Raw genomic sequence first — 23881 nt, 5'->3', positions numbered from 1 at the left:
ATTTACGGTATACCTCTAGTAGTTATAAGTACTAACCCTCTTCCGGTACTCGAGTATAGTCGTTCTCTATAAGGAGGGTAAGGCTAGATACGACGTTAGGAAGGCCTACCGCCCGATAGCCCTACTTAGTACGATCGGTAAGGCGCTAGAGCGTATCGTAGCCGATTATATCTCTAAGCTAGCCGAGGAGTACTAGCTCCTCCTAGCCGAGTAGATAGGAGCCCGACTAGGGCGGTCTACGACGACCGCCCTAGAACTCGTTACGGAATAGGTTTATATAGTCTAGGTAATACGCCGATAACAGGTCGCTACTCTACTATCCCTCGATATCTCGGGGGCGTTCGATAAGGTATCCTACGCCTAACTACTCTATAACCTCCGGGCGAAAGGTCTAACTAGCTAGCTCGTTACGTTTATTAAGTCCTTCCTTAGTAACCGGTCTACGTAGCTCGTCCTAAAGGAGTAGCGTAAACCTTAGATACGGCCTATAGAAACGGAGATCCCGTAGGGCTTATTACTCTCTCCGATTCTCTTCCTTTTCTTCGCCTCTACGCTCCTCCCGCTACTTAGAGGAAGCGTCGGTAGTACTAACTCCTATATAGGCTTTATCGACGATATAAATCTCCTAATATATAGCGACTTAACCGAGACTAATTACCGCTAACTCGAAGCGGCGCTCGAGGTATATAACGACTAGGTAGCGCGATATAGGGTAGTCTTCGTACCTAAGAAGTACTAGATAATCTACCTTACGAGGACCCCGAAGAAGTATAACCTCTAAGCTACGATCGAGGCCGGGACCGGCGTAAGCTAGATTACTCTATAGCTATCTATCCGGGTCCTATAATTCTAAGTAGATACGTAACTCCGGTAGTACGCCTACCTAAAGTAGCTCCGGTAGCGGGGAGACTAGAATAAAGCCTTAGTTATACGCCTCGCGGCCTCTATATAGGGCCTAGCCTTCGTAAAGATACGCTAGCTATATAGCTCTATCGTCCGACCGGCGATTACCTTTAGGGTACTAGTCTAGTATCTTTCCTACCCGACTAGCTAGATAAAGTAGATTTAAAACGTATAGAACGAATATTTACGTAGGGCGACTAGGGTATACCGTACTATACCGACGTAGGTCCTAGAAGTAGATACGTAGATCGCGCTACTAGACCTTTACCTCTAATAGCTCGCTATAGGCTATACGCTCTAGACGGCGAATAGTAAGGTAGGGAGTAATATCGCGCGGCGTACTAGGCGATTACGACACGCCTTCGATCTATAGCGCCTAAAAAGAAGATAGGATTATAGGCCTAGCGGTAGCTAGATACGTAATAAACCCCGATAGTAAAGTTCCGAGTTATTATAAGTAGGTATAAGTACGTAGTCGGGTAAGGTATAAGTCGAATAGATATTCTATCTAAGAGAGGCGCGGAGGGCGCGAGAGTTATATACGGGCGCTAAGCCGCTAGTCGGATTAGTTAGCGGGCACGGGGTCTAGGTACGTACCTACGGGTTTAAGTAAATATACGCCGGTACGGTAATACTACCCCCCCCCTCCTAGAGTACGCTCCGGAGTACTCTCCTCTCCTCTTATATCTATCGTATCTGTTAAGATGTAGCATCTCAAAGGGAGTCAACAATCAGGAAGTGATCTGGCAGCCTGAGGCATCCACAATGACTCAGCTTGTAGGGAGATACCTTCTCTCCCCTTTAGCTTAGATAGACATCCAACACAATCAACATATTGGTTCCTGATATATTGCTGCATGCTCGTGCTATTAGTCAGTTGAAGATTGATCTCTTACTCCACTCCGCTGCCATCCACCCGTACCTGTTCAACAGGTTATGAGCCCGGGTTTGTGCAGGAATAAGAGCAACCTATATCAGTACAGGTTACTTGTATCCCTTGCTATCGTAGCAGAAAACATCTGGGAATCAGAAGTCTACCCCGTCTATCCTATCAAGGAGCTTAGTTCGATACTAAGTGATAGGTAACCCAGACAAGGACTCTGTGCGGCTTACTCAAAGCCAATACCTTGAAGATACTCTGTAGGCAGAACTGCATCGAGATACTATCAAGAAGGACTTCAAGTAAGTCATTTGAAGCTCTGCTAGGAGAGACAGACCTGTGTCCTAGCCCCGAGACCTCACACCGCTCCTTCTTTACTTTACCAAGCAGGCCTTGGTATCCACACCTACGAACTTTCCCATTCTACACCAGAAGCCTCAGCAGGATCTGAGCCACCACCTTGGAACATACACACCTTGTTTCATTACATCCAATTTATTATGGATTCATACCAAGAGAAGACAGAGGAGAAGGGAGGCAAAATCCCAATTCTTGGGAGGGACAATTGGAAGAGATGGTTCAACCTTCAGAGATACAAGATGGAGAGCCAATCAGCATTCTTTGCAATTGATGACCTAATGGAAGTGTCTTTTGACAACATCAAGGGCAAGACTCTGAAACTCCAAGAAGAGGCTACAACCAAAGAGATCCTCAATACGCCAACATGGACAAGGCACAATGCAGTATGCAACTTCAGTATCCTTAGTAGGATCACAGAAGAAGATGAATTTGAGCTTGAGGGCTCATGTGAATCTGGAAGAGCTGCTGAGAAGTGGGTGTATCTCTAGAACAAGTATAGCCAGGTGCTACCAACCCATGCACATGAGCTCACAAAGCAATTTGTGACCTTTGAGATGAGTGAAGAGTTCACCATCAGATCTGCATGGACACACCTAGTTTCTCTTGGAAAAAGGATTGCTGATGTTGACCCAGAGGGTCAGCATTACAGGAAAGCTGATGTGAGGATGACCCAGCTCTTAAGCTCACTGCCACCTGACTACCATGTAGCCAGGGATACTATCATGGCTCAGCCAAAGATGGATCATGAAAGGACCTTAAAGATCCTTGAAGCTCAAGAAGCCAGGTTGGATCCCTCTAAGGCTGAGTATGGCATGGCAGCCACCTGGGTCAAGCCCTCAGGTCTAGCAAGACCAATCTCCTGCCTTCTCTGTGAGAAGGATCATCTGATCAAGGACTGCCCTAGTTTGCCTGAGGCAAGAAAGGTCCTTAGATCTCATTCCCAACCACCATCTTCCCAGAATACAACACATGTCAAGAAGAAGAGAACTCCACCACCCACTTCAAGGAGGACACCAAGAGAGAAGTCCTCTATGGAAGAACTTAAGAAAATGGTGAAGAAACTCAGCTCTGACATGCTGTCACTCCAGAAGAACCAGGCCCAGTCTTATACCTCTAAAGCAAAGAAGACTGGAAAAGGTTTCTCCGCCCAAGAGTCACCATGCAGCTCATCCCCAGAGACAATGTCTGATGATGATGAGTATGATGAAGTGGCTCACTCAACTGCAGAAGTCCAAGATCTATGACTCCCTTGACAAGGAAGAAATGGATCAAAGTGGGAGGTGGGTTTTTATTGGCCACTCATATTGGGAATGCAGAGATGAGTGGGAGAGCTGGCAGAAAAGTTGTTTTGGAAGATGTCCTGCTTGTACCCAAGCTAGGAGTGAACCTGGTTTCATGGAACCAGTTTAGCAAGCAGTTTGGTGTGCAACCTCCATCATTTTCTCTTGTTTCCCCCTCTGGTGAGACTGTTGTCCAGACAAAGCTCCTTGGGGGGGTTCCATTCATTGATGAGATTTCTCCTCTCCTACAAGAACGGGCACATTACTCATCATATGCACCACCAATGGAGAATGCCTTTGTGACTGCTCAATCAGAGACCGACCTGAAGCAGTGGGAGCTTTGGCATAGAAGATTTGCACACTTTGGGAGGAATTTGCTCCAGAATCTTCACAAGGTAACAGACTTGAAAGAACCCATTCCTATCCCTAAGGATGGCTTTCACCAGTGCAGAGTATGCTCAATAGCAAAGATGAAGAAGTATAAAGGCAAAGTTACAGAGAGAAGACCTGAAAGACTTGCCCTTGTATCTATTGACATATGTGGCCCACTACCAATCTCAAGACTAGGATTCAAATACTGGCTTGAGATTGTTGACAACTTCTCTAGGAAGAAGTGGACCTTTCCTCTTAGGAAAAGAGAAGATGCTCCAGTTGCTCTCCAGAACTGGAAGATCAAAGCAGAGAGGAAATCATCAGCGCAGCTGAAAGCAGTAAGACTTGACAATGCAAAAGAACTTATTGCATTAGTGAAGCAGTGAAGCAGTGGGAGAAGGATTTGGGGATTGGGCTCGAGCCGACTGAGGCATACAACTCTCTACAGAATGGACCAGTTGAGAGGTCAATACAAACCTCAGAGGACTCTATAAGGGCAATGCTTGAAGAGGCTAAAATGCCGGTTGAATTTTGGCCTGAAGCACTAGAGGCCCAAACTTATATGAGGAACAAACTGCCAAATGGCCCAGATTACGATGGGTTCAAGGTTTCACCAGATGAGGCTTTTGATGGTATCAAACCGACCATCAACCATTTGAAAGTTTGGGGATGCAAAGCTGTTGTCTATATGGACACAAGATCCCAACCTCAATGGGCAAGAAGTGACAAGCTAATGAATAGGGGTAAAGAAGCAGTGTTTATTGGGTATGTTGAAAACACAGCTAAAGCCTGGCTCTTTTGGGAACCAGACATGAGAGCTGTTAAACAACACACACATGCAGACTTCTTTGAGGACCAGCCTGGAGGTGATATGGGTCTCAATGTTCCAACATTGAATCTACCAAGCAGTGCACCAGCTAGGAAGCCCTTAGGAAGGCCGAGGAAGAACGTATCCTTAGGACAATCTACCCACCATTCAGGCGTCCATCAGAGCCCCCCCGAAATAGATCAGCCAATTGAGAGCCCTAAAGTCGCTCAGCCGAGAAAGCTGTTTGTGCAACTTCCCCAGCCTCCGGAGAACGTAGGGGAATTTCAGAAAATCGATCAGCCAATTGAGAGAAGCTCCCTAGATCCCCAGGAAATAGACGTTACTAGGTCACAAGTGACGATCCCTAAATCATCCCTTGGAAAGAGAAAGGCTGACTATGATGTTGAGGGCTATGACATGAAACAGAAAGCCCCAAAATCCATGGTCCCTAAGCCCGAACTAACCACTGAAGTGGGAGAAGCAATGGACCTCTTAGAGAACCTTGCTGCTTTTCACCAAGCTTTCTTTGCAGCCATGCAATCAGTGGACAGTTCAATATCATGGGATAGCGAATTCCTGGAAGAAGTTGAGGAAATGGCCTTTGCAGCAACTGTAGAAGCTATTGCATACAAGCAAGAGGTCCCAATTCCAAAATCCTACAAGGATGCTGTGAATGATAAGAAATGGGGACATCTTTGGAAGGAAGCAATCCAAAAGGAACTAGATGCTCTACAGAGTAACAACACCTAGGAAAATTCTGTTCCACCAAAAGGAGCAAATCTGGTTACATCAAGATGGGTCTTTGATATTAAGAGAAGCATTAGTGGAGCTATTGAAAAGTTCAAGGCTAGACTAGTTGCAAGGGGCTTCTCACAGAAGTTTGGTGTTGACTTTATGGAGACATTTGCACCTACAGTAAGACAGGACACCCTTAGGGTGTTTATGGCTATTGTGTGTAAGAAGGATCTTCATCTTCACCAAGTGGATGTGAACAATGCATTCACAGAAAGCACCCTCCATGAAGACATCTTCATGTTACCACCACCAGGAGTTGAGCTTCCACCAAACATGGTGTTCAAAATCCTCAAAAGCTTGTATGGACTTAAGCAAGCAGCTAGAGATTGGAATCAACTCTGTGTGTCAAAGCTCAGAGAGATTGGATTCACACAGTCAGAAGTGGATCCATGCCTACTTATCTATAAGAAGAGGGAGATCATAATCCTTATACATGTGGATGACATTCCAATTGCTGCACCAAAGTTGACAGATGTTCTCTGGTTCAAAAGAGAACTTAGCAAGATCTTCAAGATCAAAGATCTAGGTGAACCTAAAAAGATCCTTGGCATGAGAGTCACAAGGGACAGGAAGAGAGGAATCCTGAAACTTGACTAAGGACACTTTGTTAGGGACAGCCTAGCCAAGATAGGAATGAACTATAAGAAGGCAGCACCTACACACTCACCTACGGACAGCTATGAGGCCCTCAAACCTTCAAGCCACATAGATGAGAGGTGTGACAAGGCAGAGTACCAGAGTATCAATAGTACTTGGATGTGGCCAGCAACAATCACAAGGCCAGACATTGCTTTTGCCCTAGGAAGGATGAGCTTATTTGTGAGTGACCCATCCACCTACCACATGAAGGCTTTGAAGAAGATCACTAGGTACCTAAGATCATACCCTGATCTAGGACTTCAGTTCTCAAAGTCTGGAAAAGGACACCTTATTAGATACTGTGATTCTGATTATGCAATGGACAAAGCAGACAGAGTCTCAATCCTTGGGTATGTCTTCTTCCTCTGTAGGGCACCAGTTTCTTGGATGAGCAAGAAGCAAAAGTCTGTAGCAACATCCACAATGGAGGCTGAATACATGGCTATGAATGCATGTGCGAAGCAGTCCCAATTCCTAGCTTCACTGCTGAGGGAAATGGATTGTCCAGAGTTAGTGGGAGACTGTTCCCATCAACCAAGAATCACTGGAAACCAGGAGACTGTATCAAATTTGAGACCAGTCCAATTAAGAGGTGACAATCAAGCTGCCCTCACCCTAGTGAAAGATGCACATGTTCATGACAAGTCGAAGCACATTGACATTGCCTATAACGCTGTTAGGAAACTTTGGTGGAGGAGGCTTATTGCTGTTGAGTACACCCCAACCTCTGAGATGGTTGCAGACGGGTTTACAAAACCAAAGACTGGTCCACACTTCCAGAGGTTTGTAAGCCAGCTGAACCTGTCATAAAAAGGTCCAAGTACTATTGACAGGAAGTGAGCAGACTGTAACCTCCTATACGAGATGAGTGGGAGTGTTAAGATGTAGCATCTCAAAGGGAGTCAACAATCAGGAAGTGATCTGGCAGCCTGAGGCATCTACGATGACTCAGCTTGTAGGGAGATACCTTCTCTCCCCTTTAGCTTAGATAGACATCCAACACAATCAACATATTGGTTCCTAATATATTGCTGCATGCTCGTGCTATTAGTCAGTTAAAGATTGATCTCTTACTCCACTCCGCTACTATCCACCCGTACCTGTTTAACAATATATATACTAAAATGCTTGCCTATATAGACTAAAGGGTACTATAATAGCTTAATAAAATATCTATCTATCTATATTACTATATATAAGCGCTTTATTACTACCTAATATACTATTTTATTTAAAACGTCGCGGTTTAATACGGAAGCCGAGTATACTAGGTGTTTATACTAGCGTTCTAGTTCTGGGACGGAACTAAGCTAAAGAGGAGATAGTATTACGGTCCGAGATTTTAAAAGACTATAGCTACTTATTTTACCGGAGGAACCGAGACTAATTAGGACGACCGTACCTAAACCAATTAGCTTAGTGATTAGTTTAACCAGTCTACTTAGTAATTAGTCTAATTAGCTATACTAAGATATAGTACTATATAGACGGCGCTCTTTTATAAGTAGATAGGAGCCTCGTGCTCGACTTATTTTAAGTATATACTATATACTATTTAGAATTACTACCTTTATAACGAGTCGAGACATCTCTATAAAGATCTAAGCCTAGTTGTAATAACGTATAGCGGTTCCTAATACTTAATACGTTATAGCTAAGTCCTAAGTAGCGGAGTAGTTATAGAGCTAGTAGTTAAATAGCTATAAGGATAATACTACTAAAGCCGGAAATATAATATCCTAACCGGATCTAGGTTAAAATAACGAGTATACCGTTTTTATTTCCTAATTAGAGTAACTTAATATAGTAAATCTAAATCCGGTATTAAATTTTTATATAGATATTTATAGTAGCCGTATTACTACGCGTAGTCGGAGGAGAGCTAGTACTATAGCTCCTCCTTAAAATCCGACTTAAAAAGCTAGTAATAGTCTAATACTACTAGATATATATTACGGGTAAGGGGGCTATAGTATAGTTAGGTAAAGACATATATAGTTACGCGAGCTATCTAAGAGGTCTAAGGGAAGGCGAATAGATAAAGAAATCGGAAGGGCGCTAGCGGGCGCTAGCGGCCGCTAGCGCGCGGAGTTACGGCCGATAACGTCGATATGTCGCGGAGTAGTACGTAAAGTAAGTAAAAGGGCTGTCTCGTAACAATATAGTCGTAATACCTTAAAATTCTCGCCGCCGTAAGATTAGACGCCCTTATATATAACGTACTTTACTCCTAAGTAGGCTATACTACCAAGCGGGCTACTTTTACTAAGAACTATACTACTTCTACTTTAATTACGACGGGATCTTAATACGACGACATTCTATAGAATCGTTACTAGGAGGACAATTCCTCTTTAGATTCTTCGCTATCTAGTAAGTCTACTAAATAGGTACGTACGTTATGCCCCGACTCGCTATATCGCTTATAGCGTCGTAGCCTTAGTACTAGCCGAACACTATCTAGCGACTCTCTACTTACTCCTACCTCCTAGTATCCTCTAGAGATATTAATTACGACGCCTTATCGAAGGTTAGAGACCCTCTAGACTAAATGTACTTACGCTTTCGTACTTTCTACTATATAAGGGCCTCGTTAGACTTACGTAGCTTACTAATCTTGCTTTGTATAAGAGCTATCTAATACGCTATCTCTCTACTCCCTTTTATAATCTAATATACCCTATTCTATAACGAGTTTAGCGATAAACCTACCCGGGCACGCATTTTGTTCGTTACTAGTATCGATTAAGAGTCGAATTCTTTTATAGTTCGTAGTATCTTCGACTTCTAAGGGGTAGAGTCCGGAGCTAGAGGGGTTAGCGTATATAGCTTAATATTAAGCTTGTCTATTACTACCTATAGATTAAATAGAACTAAACTAGCGCCTCTAAAGCTCGATAGGATGTTCTCCTATCTAAATATAGCGTTATAGCCTACCCGGAAGGCGCGTAGGAACTCTACTTTATCGATATAAGTAATACGCTAGCGTACTAAGCCCGAGAGCTAAGTACCGTATACCTTCTTTAAAGGTAAATAGCAACCTATATCTAATAGCTAGAGTAAGTACGAGGCATACGATAGTATATATAGAGCTGAGATCTTCTATTCCTTATATAGATTCTAGAATACCTTCGAGTTATAGCTCTCGTAGCTATTGATAATAAGCAGTCTCTATACCCTAGTCGTACGAGCTATAGTATACTTCTAGAAATACTCTAGCTACCGTATACCAAACTTATTATTAGTCTAGCCGTTCTCTATTAGCCCGATTATCTAGTCTAGACCCAAGTTACCGTCTTAGTACTAGGTACTAATGTACTGTTTGCCTATAAGAATAACGTAGGGTAGGAGCGCTATTCCGTCTATATAGATAGTCTTAATTACTATTACCTATTCTCTATTACCCTATTAAACGACCTTCCTCTTTCTACTACGCCTTTCTAAACCCGCGACGACGCTCTAAGACGTAATAATACCTATTATAAACCCTGTCTAGTCGAAGTTATAGGTGTCCTAGTTAAGGATACTATACTTCTCCTTTATATTACGTATAAGCAAGAACCACCTCTCGATAACGTCTAGATCTTCTATTAGGGCTCGCTGACGATCGTATCTACGTGTTATGCGAACCTTTAGCTCACGATGCCGCCTAATGAACCTGTCTGTCCAATTGAGACCAGCGGGCTTGAGACCCTTCTCTTGTAGCAATGAATCGGCCATTGCTCGTACACTAGCCTTTGATGGCGGGAAACCTCTAAGATCCAGCTCGAGTATGTACTCAAGTATCACCCTCTCTTCTAGCTCTGTAAGCTTCTTCGAATTGGGCTCGCAGTCAACCCGAGGAGGTCGTCCATTCAATCGATACCCTAGTGTAGTTCGAGACGCGTCGTATACCTTTGTAGCAAGTCGATTCGTGATTGTCGCGTCGCGTTTCGTGGCCTGGACAGCTAAGGTCAGTTTGGCCTCGTTTGAAGACAATACACGCTGTAATGGTGGTTGCATAGCTATATCTGTGGAAGTGGTACAGTTCTTGGCAAAAGTGGCCCGCTCGGTGGTGTGGCCCGCTCGGTGGTGAAGCACGTTAGGTGAAATTTGCTTATATAATTCTCTCAGCCGGAGGGCACTGTCCGAGGGCACTGTCCCTAGACACTGGGTGAACAAGGCACTGCACGCTCGATAACTTCATTCTTCACCTCAAGCCTGATGCAAACAAACATCACTCAACAAGATGGCGATGAGCACGATGCTGTACCACGAGCACGATGCTCTGAGGACCGATGGGAGCAGTATTAACGAGGTAAGTCCACTCCAATCAGCCGCTGCCGACTTGACCTCGTGGCTGTTGCCGAAGGAAGGCCAAGAGCCAGGGAGCTTTGACGCCGCAGCGCGGATCGGAAGCTTTAGGACGGGATGGAATGTTTTTGTGACTTGTCCCTCCTGACGACCACCATACTCACCACCATCGATCACTAGGCACAGCATCCATCTCCAGCATCACATCGCCCAAATACACGGTCTCCACCGAATACACGCAAGATGTCGCTTTTCGAGAAGTCCGCAGACAAGCTCCACGCACCTGTGGCCGCGCTCCAGCTGCCCATCCCAGCTTTCGGCGACATTAGCAAGGCCGCCAACGACGTACGCGATCCAAGATAAGCTCGAAAGAGAAGAGAGGTGCCAGATGGGAGTGCTGGACTAATACACGGGCAGCTCATCAACAAGGACTTCTACCACACCGCACAGGGTATGCTGAAAGAGCCGCGCGCATTGGAAACACGACAGACAGCTAACACCTCTCACTAGCAACCCTCGATGTCAAGCTGAAGGCGCCAAACGGCACCAACGTCAACGTCAAGGGCAAGCAGGGCTTCGACGGCGTCACCAGCGGCTCCGTAAGTCGTGCGCAAACACACTCTGTGCCATCTAGCCTAACAGACACCACAGATTGAGGGCAAGCACACTCTCAAGCCTCAAGGTAGGCAGACACCCTATCTCACTCCATCCGACTCAGATGACAGCGACGTGGTGCAAACACCCGCGAGGCGCCAAAAGAGGGACGCGGGCTTCCTTACATCCTACTCAATGGTGATGAGGTTGCCTGCACCTTTGCGCACACATCTCGCCCTGTTCGTCATGAGCAAACCAAACGGCGATGATGCGCAGAACATATACGGGCTGACATTACGACATCGCAAAGGCGTCACCATCACCCAGTCATGGAACACCGGCTCGCTCCTCGACAGCAAGGTTGAGCTCGCCGACGTCGTTGCACCAGGCGTCAAGGTCGATCTCCAGAACCTCTGGAACCCAGCCAAGGAGGGCTCCGCCGCGCAAAAAGTCAACCTTGCCTTCAAGAACCCAAACGTCCACTCCCGCGCATTCCTCAACTACGCCACCGCCAAGGGCAACGTCGATGCTGTTATCGACGTGACCGCTGGCTCTGACGGTTTCCTCGTTGGTGGTGAGGCTGGCTACGATGTCCAGAAGGCTGCCGTCACCAGGTACAGCTTGGGTATCGGCTACCAGAGCCCAACCTACACCGCCAGCATCATCGGCACCCAGAACCTCTCAGTCATCGCTGCCAGCTACTACCAGAAGGTCAACCCAGCCGTCGAGGTTGGCGCCAAGGCCGGCTACGATGTTCAGGCACAAAAGGCCAACGGTCTCGAGCTCGCATCCAAGTACAAGCTTGATGCTCTTTCCTTCGCTAAGGTGAGATCGTCCACCTTTTAAACAGGTACTGGTCCCGCACTGACACTCGCTACAGGCCAAGATCAACGACCGCGGTATCGCCGCCCTTGCTTACAGCACCAAGCTCAACGCCGGCACCACCATTGGTCTCGGTCTCTCGCTCGACACCAACAAGCTCAACGAGGCCGGCCACAAGATCGGCACCTCGCTCACCTTCGAGGGTTAGATTTCTAGAAACAGGAGGATACCCGGATGATGTTGCGAAGAGCATGATGTGAAGATAGAGGGGGTTGAACGCTGCGCTTCTATGCTATACCCGCTTCAGCAGGTCGCTTGTACAAACACTACTCTGTCATGCGCGACTGCCCTTTTTCCCTTTTCTGTTTCATATCCGAATTCTGCCGCTGAACTTCTGCAGGGCACATCGGAATCCGCTACGCCAAACCTCCCCTCGGGCCCATCCGCTTCGCGCGCCCTCAAGACCCGGAGGTGACTGAAGGCGTCCAGATGGCGGATAGCCATGGTGCCTATTGTTTGAAGACCAAGGGAGGCCCGCCGACGAGCGAGATGGATGAGGATTGTTTGTTTTTGGATGTTTATGCGCCGACGGGGGCGGGTTTGTGAGTACTGTAGAACGTGAACGAAGGCCAAGGAGGTGCTGTGCTGGAGTTTGGATGGAATGGCTGATCTGATGTTCTTGCGATTAGGGGCACGACGCCGGTGTTCTTTTTTGTGCAGGGGGGTGGGTTTAATAGTAATGCTGGGCCGAATTTTAATGGGAGTGGGATTGTGGTGGCGGGGAATATGGAGGTGGTGGTTGTGGTTTTTAATTATCGGGTTGGTGAGTATTGAACCTGGTATTGGTCTGGGGGTAATGAATGGTGTGGATGGAGGGCTGACTTTGTGGGATTAGGACCCTACGGTTTCCTCGCCGGCAAAGAAGTAGGCGACATCAACAATGGTCTCCACGATCAGAGAAAGGCTCTGGAGTGGGTACAACAATACATCCCCCTCTTCGGCGGCAACTCCTCCCACGTCGTGCTGGCTGGAGATAGCGCAGGCGCCCAATCCGTAACCCTCCACACGACAGCCTACGGCGGCCGCAACGACAACCTCTTCCACGCCATCGCAGCAGAATCACAATCGTTCTCCGCCCTCCGCACAGTCGAAGAGTCCCAGTTCGCATACAACAACCTCGTCATTCGCGCGGAATGCTACACTGAAGCGGATACGTTGGCCTGTCTTCGAAATTTGAGCGCGAAGGCGTTGCAGAAGGTTAATGTGAATACGGAATTCCCCACCGCGCAGAGTCCACCGCTATACATGTACGGCCCCGTCCTGGATTATGATTTCATTTCGGATTACACATACCGCGCCTACGCCCAGGGCAACTTCATCAAAGTCCCAGCAATCTACGGCGACGACACGAATGAAGGTACCGGCTTTGTTCCCAACGATACGGCGTCCTACGCTGAAACCACAAAATTCCTGCAATCTCAATTTCCCGACCTGACGCTCTCGCATCTCGGAAAGATTCAGGAATTCTACCCCGTGGAGAATACCCCTTACTTCCCAGATACGGGGAGATTCTGGAGACAGGCGAGTGACGCATACGGCGAGTTACGGTATATATGTCCCGGCATCAACGTGTCCGCCGAGTATGCGAGGCAGGGCGTGCCGGTTTGGAATTACCGCTGGAATGTCATCGATCCGCCCTCAAACCTTGACGGCAACGGCGTCAGGCATACCATTGAAGTCAACGCGATTTTCGGGCCGGAGAATACGCAAGGCCAGGCTCCAGCATCCTACTACCCGGGTCAAGTGAATTGGGGGATTGTGGAGATTGTGCAGGGGTATTGGACGAGTTTTATCAGGACGTTCAATCCGAACACGTTGAGAGTCCCAGGAACGCCGGAGTGGGAGCAGTTTGCGGGGATGAGGAGGTTGAAGTTTGAGACGGGAGCGATGGAGATGGAGAGTGTGCCGGAGGGGCAGAGGGAGAGGTGTGGATACCTGGCGGGGATTGGGGTGGAGTTGAAGCAGTAGGGGGGATTCTGTGAGGTGAGAGGGGTCCCCAAGTGGGAGGAGTGATGATGGGAGGGAGAGGTGGTCATGCTCCAGGGTCGAATTTGATTTGAGCAAGTGGACATCGATCGATTGCAACTCTTCTCCTCGATTCCATTATAACAATATACAATACACCTCCGCCGTCTCTATGTATCTCTATCAATGAGTCATGACCGTCTGCGTCGTCGCACATGAGCCCTGGGCTGTCTCCGCTCGAGCTGTCGAAGATACTGGCACAGTGCCAGGATCAGAAAAATTACTAGACACCACCATATCAAGCCCCTCCCAAAATCACCGATTCCCCAATTACGTCGAGATGCCCCCGACTGAGCCCCAACCTCCTGTGCAAACTCCTAGCCCAGCACCCACGCAAGCAAAGCACCACTACCGACCACGTCGATGATCAAAACAGCCGCCGATATAGCCCAGGTGACGTACCCTCGCGCACCGCTGCGAAGGACGCTCATAAAGCCTATCGCCGCGAATGCAAGACTGCTGAGCATTGCGAAGAGCACACCGTAATGCACCTCGTTGATGAACTTGTGTCGTCCGGTAAGGCGGAGGATATAAGCCACGACCAGTATCGCAAGGGCAGCTGCGTAGCACGTCGCAGCAACCTGGCCGAAGAAGGAAGCGCGCTGCTCGCGTTTGGAGTTGAGAGCTGGTGACTGCGATGAAGATGCGAAGGTTCCGAAGCTCTGGGCGTTGCTCTTCTTGATTTTGTTCTTGACGGGTGAGGTTTCGGTTTCCTCATCGGAAGATTCCTCTTCGGGTGGGGATGAGGGTATTAGAAGTTCCTCCTCGGCGGTCTTGCTGCGTAGTCGGAAGAGGGAGCCGAGTTTGTCGAAGAAGCGATCGAAGCGGTTTTGCTCGTTGGGGTCGATGTAGATAACGAAGGCGTCGCCATCTCCGTCTTCGGGGTGGTCGAATTCGTTCCAGTAGCGTTGTGGTTGCTACAGAGGTGTCAGCTAATCCGAGAGCAGTGCATTGTATTGGCTGTCTCAGCAGTTCCCTGATCACGGAGCGAGTGGCTGCACGAAGTGTCTTCCCAACTCATCACGCTGTCTGAGCTACTGCTGATAACCACTCATTCAATACATACCTGTTCCTCATTGCGAGGGTAAGAACGCCTCTTCCGCTTCTTGCGGAAAGACTTGAGAGGTGGCGCTTCGAACTCGGCTGGCGCATCTTGCGAAGTTGTCTCAACAGCAGTGGCGCTATCAGTACCAGTGCCAGCGGTAATGGAGCCGTTGGATCCGGCAGTTTGCGCGCCACTTCCGTGAGCCGAGCTCGTGCGCTTCATTGCAGGTGGAGGTAGTTTTCGAATGTCGCGGTCGAGAATTGGTAACCATAATGGTGGGGCAATGTTTGCTGGACGATGTGTTTGCCAAATGGAGTGATATTCTAGTGAGAAACCGCGCACGCGCTCGACCTGTATGAATGTGTTCAGCAGATGAAGATGTGGAATCGAGCAAGATGAAGAAACTTACGAGGTAGCTGGCGTCAAGTGCGGAAAGTAGTTGCGATTTGGTGCCTTCTTGTCGTACGAGCAGGAGCGCAAAGGGGAATGACGATTTCGACTTGCCGTCAACCGCGCCTGCCTCCTGTATCGTGATGCTGGTGTCGAGGGTAGCTGCAAACCAGGTCATTAGTACAAGCATTGCCCATCATGAGAACCGTATTGCCCTCCGATCCATCAATCGCACTCTCGGGATACGTACCCAAGGTCATGCTGTCGGATTCATCTTCCAGACCGACCAGTCTGGTCCGACAACTCGAGTACTGGAACAGAGGCTTGATATTATCTCTCAGGAGCTCCCGTCGTAGTTCTTCGACAGTCTCTGCGCTATCCGCAAGTGTAGCTTCCTGCTTCGCGGCGAACTCAGCTCCCTGGTCGAAGAAGTCGTGGATGTGCTTTCTTTTGAGGTACGCGCTCTTTGTCTGTCCTGACCTAGATCTCAAACAAGCTAGAGCGTCTTCGTCGTTGTTCCATCGAACACAAGCCTTGGCTCGTTGCGGGAAACTGTTTGGGAGATGTTCGCGATCATTGACAGTGAGAGCGCTTTGCTCTTTTGCAAACCGTTCCAGATTATCAGCGGCCAGAATGTGGTAATCAACGAATTTGGTTCCCGATGCACCAAAAGACGCATTCGGCGAGTCCGGTGTGATTGGCGGTGCCAGTGAACTGGGTCGACTGCGACTCAGGTAGAAGTGCGAGTACTGCAGGAGAAGCATCTGCAACTCGACGACATTCTCCGGATGCACAAAGTAACTAGCGAACGTGCCATTCTCACCCAGCGGTACCGTTGCAAGGCTCGAATCGAAGAAGACCTTTGATCCAGTCTGCACTGCCTCGCGCAATTGTCTGATGGCAGACGACCCAGGAGCCGGACGCTTGACCTCACAACTTGACTCGTTGCCTTTCGACTTCTTCATCTGACGCTCATACAAGGTCCGGACGCTTTGCTGAGTGGCGGAGTAATCGTCCAGCATTGGCCCCAGATCGAGATTAGCAAAGCTCTTTGGGTTCTCCAGCACTTCGTCCCGAAATCGGTCGTCCAAATCCGTCGAGCCTGTCCATCTCTTGTACTTCTTCAACAGCTTGCGGAACGCCGTTCGCTGTGTTGCAACGAACCTCGCGAGTGACTTGATCTCCTCCCCAGCCTTGATTACGTCGTCTTCGAGTTTGCCATATCTCTCTAACCTGCCGACTGGTATGCGGCTGTCTGCGGCTTTGGACTGTCGCGCTGCAAGTTGACGAAGCTGTTTCTTCGAATGGTCTGCATGTTGTCAGTCCATGTAGCACATTCCGAACACCACGTTATCATGCAGACACTTTACGCGAAAAGTGCACGGAGCTGTTACATGACGCTGATCATCAACGATGACAGCTTGGCATGTAACATCACTTATGATGACAGGCGAAACAGATCGCAAACTCACCTAATCTCCGTTGAATCTCTCCGGCTTTGCTTCTAACAAAAAGATGGATTCGTTGGTGTTGGTCGACCAGAATGTGGAAGAGCGAATTCTCGAACTGCAGAAGTTTATCGTCACCTCGGCCGGGCACGGAGAGCGTCTTGCCCTTGCCTGGGGTCGTATTCTCCTTGATAAAGTTCTTGATGTCGTCGTAATCTATGTTGTCTGCAGTCGCATCGTTAGCGGTGAGTATGGTATTGGTATGCGCAAGCAAGCCGAGCAGAGCCATGGTGATGGTGAATGCCCGCTGTGACCGACGAATGGCAGCGGGCAGGTGCTATACATACGGTGACTCCATGCAGGAATGGATCGCTGCCTCAAGGTCTCTCCGTACTTCATCCTCGTCGCTTGTGGCGGGTAGTGGAATGAATGTTATGGCGATCGCTGGTGGAAGCCCGTCTGCGCCCAGCTTGAGCGGCGTTGTTGACATGCTGGTGCGTCACGCGGTGAGTGGAAGCGGGCGGACGACAGGCAGTGCATGTGCACGTTCAAGTCAGCATCGGAGGGGAGGCCATGTCTACTTCAATGGCGGTGCAATGCCATTGGTCTCATCTCGTAAAGTCCGACAATCCTGGTCGGCGAGGATAACGACGTCAAGCCTGCTGCCAGCCTGCACCAACGCTCGACCAGACATGGAAGCCGAGCACATGCAGGCACGTGGCAGGGAACGGACCCACCATCTGGCATCCGCACCGCAGCGAAAAGTTGATTGGGGAGAAACAGGAATCGGGGCGATCGCTGGTACGCTTGGCGCAGAACATAGTCGTTTTGGGAAAGCAGTCACACGAGCCTCGCACCACTACAGTCTACAGCACACCCTTCACACCCCGACGTTGCTGTCGTTGAACCGTATCGCTCCGCACAGCCGAGGCGCACGACCGCAAATGGTAGGTACAGCAGGCACCTCCCAATGCTCATATGTCACAGCCGTCCAACGCTCGTCTGGGCCAGACCAGGGCATCCCCATGGCAGCGTGCTGAGCTGTCTGACAATGACATTTCTTGCGCCCATCTTCATCAACGCAGCACCGTCGCGACCATCGGGTCAAATCGATGGCGAGGAGCTCCTCGGCTCACTGCCGCGGACGTTGGCGCGAGCAAAGTCTAAATGGCGTGTTTACCCGCCGCCGCCAGAGGACAGACTCCAACTCTCCAAGCGGAGCCGAGTCTACGAGACCGTCGAGACGATTCCAAGCTGTCTTCCAAACTACTGCACATACCTCTAGACACATCTGCAGAAGTCTTTCGTGAAGATAGCGGAGCTGCGGGCGTCTGGCCTCAGGGTAGCGCATCCTCTCGGACGTCCTGCAGCGTGCATGTGCATGATATGCGACCTGCGCGTCATCCTCAAGCCAATGGCTTGACAACAGCGACATGCTTTCCCTTCGCCAGTGGAGGTGTACAATCTCGAAGAACGGCTACTGATCCTCCATCGGGCCGTATCGAGGATCCAGCTTGATGACCTGCAGCCGAAGGGCAAAGAGGCCGTGCTACCCGTGCAGAGGCGCGTCTCAACGCGCTGACGCGGCTGACTATTGACTGCTAGAATTGCCGCTTCGCGCAAGCAGAAGTACCGGGGAGCTACTGCGCGAGCACTCCTTCCTACGCGAGCCACGCGCGCGAGCAATGCAGTAGTGTCACTACCACATGCCATCTGTAAGAAAGAGCACGACACGACATCAATATCACAAGACGCATGAACTCCACACTATCAAAACTCCAAAACTTCTTTACGCTCCCCATCACATGCCTGTCAAGATCCGACAAGCTCGTGGGTCTCCGTCCTAGCTCGACCCATCCCGCTCCAGCTGTGGAGCAAACCACTGGACCGGCAGACGTCCGGCGCCGAATGTCGTCAAGCTGTCTGCGCTCGATGAGGATCCATTCGCACGGTGCTCAAACGACTCTACAGCCAACTTCAATAACTGCCGGCTACAGCACTCGCCAATGGAAACGCTATGATCCAGCAGCGAATATCAACAGTCCTTGTCATTGTCCCTGGTGAATGTCCCTGGTGGACTGAGACATCCCCAGATCAACGACGTTGCCGTGCCGCCGGCACCCCCGACGTCCTCGCAGCTGTTCGGTTCGCTGTCAAACCGCAACGTCCAAAGAAAGACATGCGCATCTACCAAACACCCCACAAACGTTGTGGTTGGGGTCGCTCTATCGTATGCTCATATACCGTTTTTCGACACCTTCCAGCCTTCTCGAACTGCTCGTAACTTACGTAGAAGAAGAAGAGCTTCCACACGAAGTCGCGCGACACTTCTGTCCATAAGTGGCAGGGACATTACGACCTTCTGTCTAACAATAATGTTCCACTTTCCACTCTACTTCTGAAACACATTCCAAGACTGATCCAAGCGGAGCAATTTCTTTGGTAAAGTAAGGTTGGTGTTCAGCTACGTACCTCGAGACTATCGATACAGTGTACTGGAAACCTGGTAGTGTTGCTGTTGCGAGGCCTTTTGTGTCGTGTGCTCGTTGACTGGATTTGGTTCTTGCGACTGCGGTGCTGGAATGTGGTTTCAGTCGTGCGCCATTGTGATGCGCCATTGCGAGGTTGCGTGAATCTGGATCGGGCGGGGACTAGTGGTGTGGGCGACTTTGAGAGCCGGGAAGTTGTGCGCATCGTTATTTGTTCGAGTTGATAGATGGTGTAGCGGTGAGGGGAGATTGATCGTGTGCTCATTTGCTGTATTGGGGTTGAGGTCACGGACCAGTGCCAGTGGTTTGGTTCGCTGTTTGAGAATTCTCCTACGCTGAAGGTAGAAGCATGCTGTAGTAGCTCAGCTCCCATTCGCCGCTCTGCTCATGGCCACTCTCTGGCTATAAGGACTGAGGCTACGCTCCCGGGCTGGACGAGGCGGTTCAACCGGCTGTCTTGGTGCCGGGGCTTCGCGCTCATCACATCTGCTGGTCGAAGCCTGTTCACGTCGACCATTTCCACGATAAGGCGACCTCGAGCGTGACCGTCGCACTTCTCGCCTTGGTGGAGAAGTGCTGCGCTTCCGTAGATGCCTTGGAGAGGAATCTCTTCGTCGACGAGAGACAGCTGGTGAGTCCTGAGAACGAGTTACGGACCTGGGTCTCGCCGGTCGTCTGCGTGAGTCTGCCGAGCTGTCACGCCTTCGGTACGTGTTTCGTGTCGGCGCTGCTCTGAAAGCTGGACTTCGTTTTCTCGAGTCTCGTGTGCTTCTTGGAGAACGACTTCTGGATCGTGAGCGGTTTGTGGAGATTGATGAGACGGAGTCGGACGAATGTGATGAGATTGAGCGCCTGCGTTTGGGAGCGGAGGAACCAGTGGCAGCATCTCTGCTGCGCTTTCGACTACGCGACTCGTCGAGAGTTGGTTCTGGCTTTCTATGATTGCATGTTAAGATGTGTACTCAGGACGGAATATGCCTTCATTTCTACTGACTTGACTTCTGGCTTGGGATCTGCGGGAGGAAGAACAGCGGAGAGCTTTGGGGCAAGTTTTGGGTTTGAGAATTGCTGGCTTCGGGATGGTCGTGAGACGTATGGTCTGTCTTGTCGAGGGGCTGTGCATTCGTAGCTGTAGTGGCCTGTGTCCATGTATGTCAGCTACAGCCTTTAATCTGGTTCTGCGATGGGCGGTACCTTTCTTCAAGCATTTCTGGCATGTGGTAGTCGCACTGGCTTGCGACGGCCTGTTAGATTGATAGCGATCCATGATGGTGATCTCGAGTCTGCTCCCCGGATCAGTACAGCCTTGTCGATGTGCAAGTCTGCTAGGAAAGAGTGAAGTCGGATGTCGATACTCCAAGAACAGTTCTTGGCGGTGACAGGGTTCGGGTTCGGGCCAGCCCGTTCTTGGTCGCCGATCGAAGGTCGGATCTCTTTCTCACAGGCCTTTCCAACTGACGACACAGTCACTGCACCCTTCACCGCCGAACTTGCGCACACATCGCGCACCCTCGAGCTGGTATAGCCTGGCTCACTCGACCATATCCCGTCGTCACGAGATCCACGCGTCATCTCTGGTCGCGCCGAACCTCACGCACCCAACGCGCCACGCTCAAAATCAGCCTCACCTCCTGCGACTTCGACTCGATGTGCTCGCTGCACAATGTCCAAGTTCCTGGCCCTCGACTTGACAATCTTCCTTGAGCCGCCAGTTTCCTGAGTTCCATCACCGGTAGATTTGGTCTATACCACAAATCAATTCACCGTTTGGCAAGCAGTTTCCGCAAGAGGAAAGCTCGCCAGCCTCAGGAAACAGCGGCTCTCGGATTCTGCGTCTCCAAGATCTGCAAAATCGCTGCATTCTCTCTCACACACACAACTTGCTATTCTTGGCACAATGGCGTTTGCTCCAGCGTCGGCCTCAGCCGACATCAAGAAGGAAAGGCTTTCTTTTGCAAAGGTACGCGAAGAGCAGGAAGGCGCGGTGGCAGGAAGGCGCATAGCTGATATCTTGCAGATCGCCGCCGCAGGCATTAAGCCACCAAGTACACAGCTAACCTCTAACAACAACAATACCAACTCAAATGCTCAGCAAAAGCAAGACATAACTTCTCAGCCGCGAGACGGCGCCCCTATTGTCACTCCTTCAAACGGCCACACGCAACCGCCGAATCTACCTAAACCCAAGAAAATTGTTCAACTTGTATCGCGAGGACCACAGGATATACAGAAGTCGGACATGGCTACTAAGAGCAGCCCTGAAGTGCACGTGCAGATGGTCGAGTCTGTTCCACAGCAGCAACGGCATCATGCACCAGAAGGCTCGCTAGTGCCTGCACCAGATGACAGCGGCACTCAAATATCCTCATCAAGCGGGTCTAACAAGCCTCAGAGTCTGGACGGGAAGAGCGTCGCCTCTGGCACCAACTTCACACTCGATGAGAAGGACTCCTTACGACCTGACGACAGTGCCAGTGTCAAAGCGGTGGATGAAGATGATATGTTCTCACCCCCTGGATCTGGCTTGCTCAACTCTCGCATTGGATCGGATGATGGCGTGCGAGCTGCTTTCAGGGACCAGCTCCGTGAGATATCATCCGCAGAAGCTCGTGGACGACCTCAGATGCTCAGTACTTCGTCCAGAGGTGTACTCTATGTTCCACCTCAAGGACCTGGTATAGGCGCTGTGCCGAACGTCGTGCGAAGCATACCGGAAGATGGCGCTGTCGGCGTGGAGTGCCCACCTGATCAGAAACTTCTGGAGGCCTTGGACAACCCTCGAGATCGCGTGTGGGTTTTGAAGCTGGAACAGGATGTCATTGACTTTGTCAAGGACCCGAAAGAATCCTCGATGACACTGCCACAATGCCATTCCTTCTATCGATTGCTTGCCCACAAGATGGCCGACTACTACATGCTTGGTCATCACATCGAAGACCAATCGGCTGCAGTACGTTTGTACAAGACGCCAGATTGTCGTATTCCGCCACCTTTGACAGCCACCGCTCCCTCCACTGCAGTCAGTACCCCGCCTCCTACTGCGCCGGCGATGAAGATTCTGCGCCGAGACAACGGGCCTGCTATTGCAAATGGCTCCAATATGCCTTCCAAGAGTGGTTCCGAGAATGGCGACAGTGGAGATGAGAAGAAGACGAAAGGGCCCGTGTCGCGCGAGGAGAGAGAGGCGAGGTACGAGGCTGCCAGGCTGCGCATCATGGGCTCTGCGAAGCCTGGTGATGTGACCGAGGTGCCAAAGGAGAAACAAGACTCGCGGGCCAGTTCCACCACCGGCAAGAAGAAGAAGAATAAAGCACGTCTCGATGACGATGACGGCTTCGAGGCACGATCTGCTTACGCTAACTTCTACACTCCGCCATACGGCTCCGACGGCCAGCAAGCTCAATCGTCTTACAACTACCCGGACTTCACAGATGGCGCACATGGACAATATGCAGATCCTTACGGAACGCCCGTGCCCGCGGGTGTGAACGTTCGAGCTCCTATGCAACAGGGTGAACACACAACGTGGACACAACAGTCTTTCGACCCAGCACAAGCCTGGGCGCAAGGGCAGCCTGGCGGATACGATCTGTTAGCGGACTTTCAGCGATCCATGACGTTCCAGAATCAGATTCCGGCTCCCACCTCATCAAGTATGGGTCACAACACAGCTTACGGTTCACAATACTACGGCGGAGCATCAGCGTGGCCACAACAGCAGTACGAGATCCCAACGCAGTCACCTCAGTCCGGGTATGGGTACAACATCACTTCGCCTTCACAGTATAGTCAACAGCAACAAGAGCATTCGTATGCATTTGGACAACTTCCAAGCCAAGCTTTCCCAGGCAAAGCGCCCAGCATGACCGAGCATCCCCTGCCTGGAAGCTACAAGGGCAAGCACTTCAACCCGCAGAGCCAATCTTTCATACCGGGTCAAGCCAACACTGGAAGACCGTATACTCCTCAGCAAGGTCTAAATGGCAGTAACAATGCCTTCACGCCCAGCTTCAGCTCTCCGGCTCAGCTTCAACGTCAGACCTCAGCTCAGTCACAAAGCTCGACTTTCGGATCTCCACACCACGGCTCGCCACACCACCACTCGCCGCACGCAATTCAGAATCGACCGCAGAACCAGGCGCCTTTGATGCATCCCCTGCCACAGCCAGTCTTCCCAAGACAACCTTCGCCGAGCCTGCCTCTCCCTCCTAAGCCAGGTGCGACACCCCAGCAGCACCCCTTTGCCAACGGCATGAGTCCACCAAACAACCAGCAGAACCAGAGCTTGCTTGCTAAGTGGGGCACTCCGGCTTCACTGCCCGCGAAGCCATCTATATCCGCTGAGCAATACGAGGCGATGAAGGCGCAGCAGATGCCAAGGCAGACTTTCTGCAACCCAGCGGCAGCATTCTCAGCACGACTGCCAAATGTCCCGTCACCAGCATACCCGTCCTTCGGATCTATGCCACAGCCGGGACCTGGCCAGATCGTCAATGGGAGCTACACTGGTGGGAACAGGCGGATGTGACTTTTGGGCGCAAGGCTTGGACCTTTGTTGGTGGGCGAGAGGCATGACTTTGAATGACGATGAGGTGGCATTGGTAGTACTACGTAGTTCTTACCTACGCCGCCAGTAATGCTGAATGATCATGACAGACCCTGCCGACTCAAGCCGTCT

General features: G+C 50.2%; 4 protein-coding genes across 4 annotated transcripts; 2 read left to right on the top strand and 2 right to left on the bottom strand.

Moving 5' to 3' along the window:
• Positions 1–10265: 10265 nt before the first annotated feature.
• Positions 10266–13774, top strand: CLAFUR5_13447 (Mitochondrial outer membrane protein porin; the record flags this gene model as incomplete). Its single annotated transcript, XM_047912595.1, has 9 exons — positions 10266–10334; positions 10511–10675; positions 10748–10781; positions 10841–10929; positions 10982–11749; positions 11805–11949; positions 12147–12348; positions 12436–12569; positions 12642–13774. The coding sequence occupies 9 exons, from the start codon at positions 10266–10268 to the stop codon at positions 13772–13774; spliced, it is 2739 nt and encodes a 912-aa protein (XP_047768737.1).
• A 374-nt stretch (positions 13775–14148) lies between these two features.
• Positions 14149–17113, bottom strand: CLAFUR5_13446 (uncharacterized protein; the record flags this gene model as incomplete). Its single annotated transcript, XM_047912594.1, has 6 exons — positions 14149–14748; positions 14898–15227; positions 15286–15428; positions 15517–16575; positions 16739–16939; positions 17062–17113. The coding sequence occupies 6 exons, from the start codon at positions 17111–17113 to the stop codon at positions 14149–14151; spliced, it is 2385 nt and encodes a 794-aa protein (XP_047768736.1).
• A 3026-nt stretch (positions 17114–20139) lies between these two features.
• Positions 20140–20470, bottom strand: CLAFUR5_13445 (uncharacterized protein; the record flags this gene model as incomplete). The annotated part of the gene is made up of 2 exons (XM_047912593.1): positions 20140–20342; positions 20398–20470. 2 exons carry the CDS (start codon positions 20468–20470, stop codon positions 20140–20142), a joined length of 276 nt encoding a protein of 91 aa, XP_047768617.1.
• Positions 20471–21100: 630 nt separating this feature from the next.
• Positions 21101–23731, top strand: CLAFUR5_13444 (R3H domain-containing protein 2; the record flags this gene model as incomplete). Its single annotated transcript, XM_047912592.1, has 2 exons — positions 21101–21163; positions 21221–23731. The coding sequence occupies 2 exons, from the start codon at positions 21101–21103 to the stop codon at positions 23729–23731; spliced, it is 2574 nt and encodes an 857-aa protein (XP_047769074.1).
• Between the last annotated feature and the right edge of the window lie 150 nt (positions 23732–23881).

The sequence above is a fragment of the Fulvia fulva genome, chromosome 12 (genome assembly GCF_020509005.1).
Source record: "Fulvia fulva chromosome 12, complete sequence".
Classification (NCBI taxonomy): Eukaryota; Fungi; Ascomycota; class Dothideomycetes; order Mycosphaerellales; family Mycosphaerellaceae; genus Fulvia; species Fulvia fulva.
Note: the sequence above shows the minus strand (reverse complement) of the source record. Positions and strands in the feature narration are given on the sequence as shown.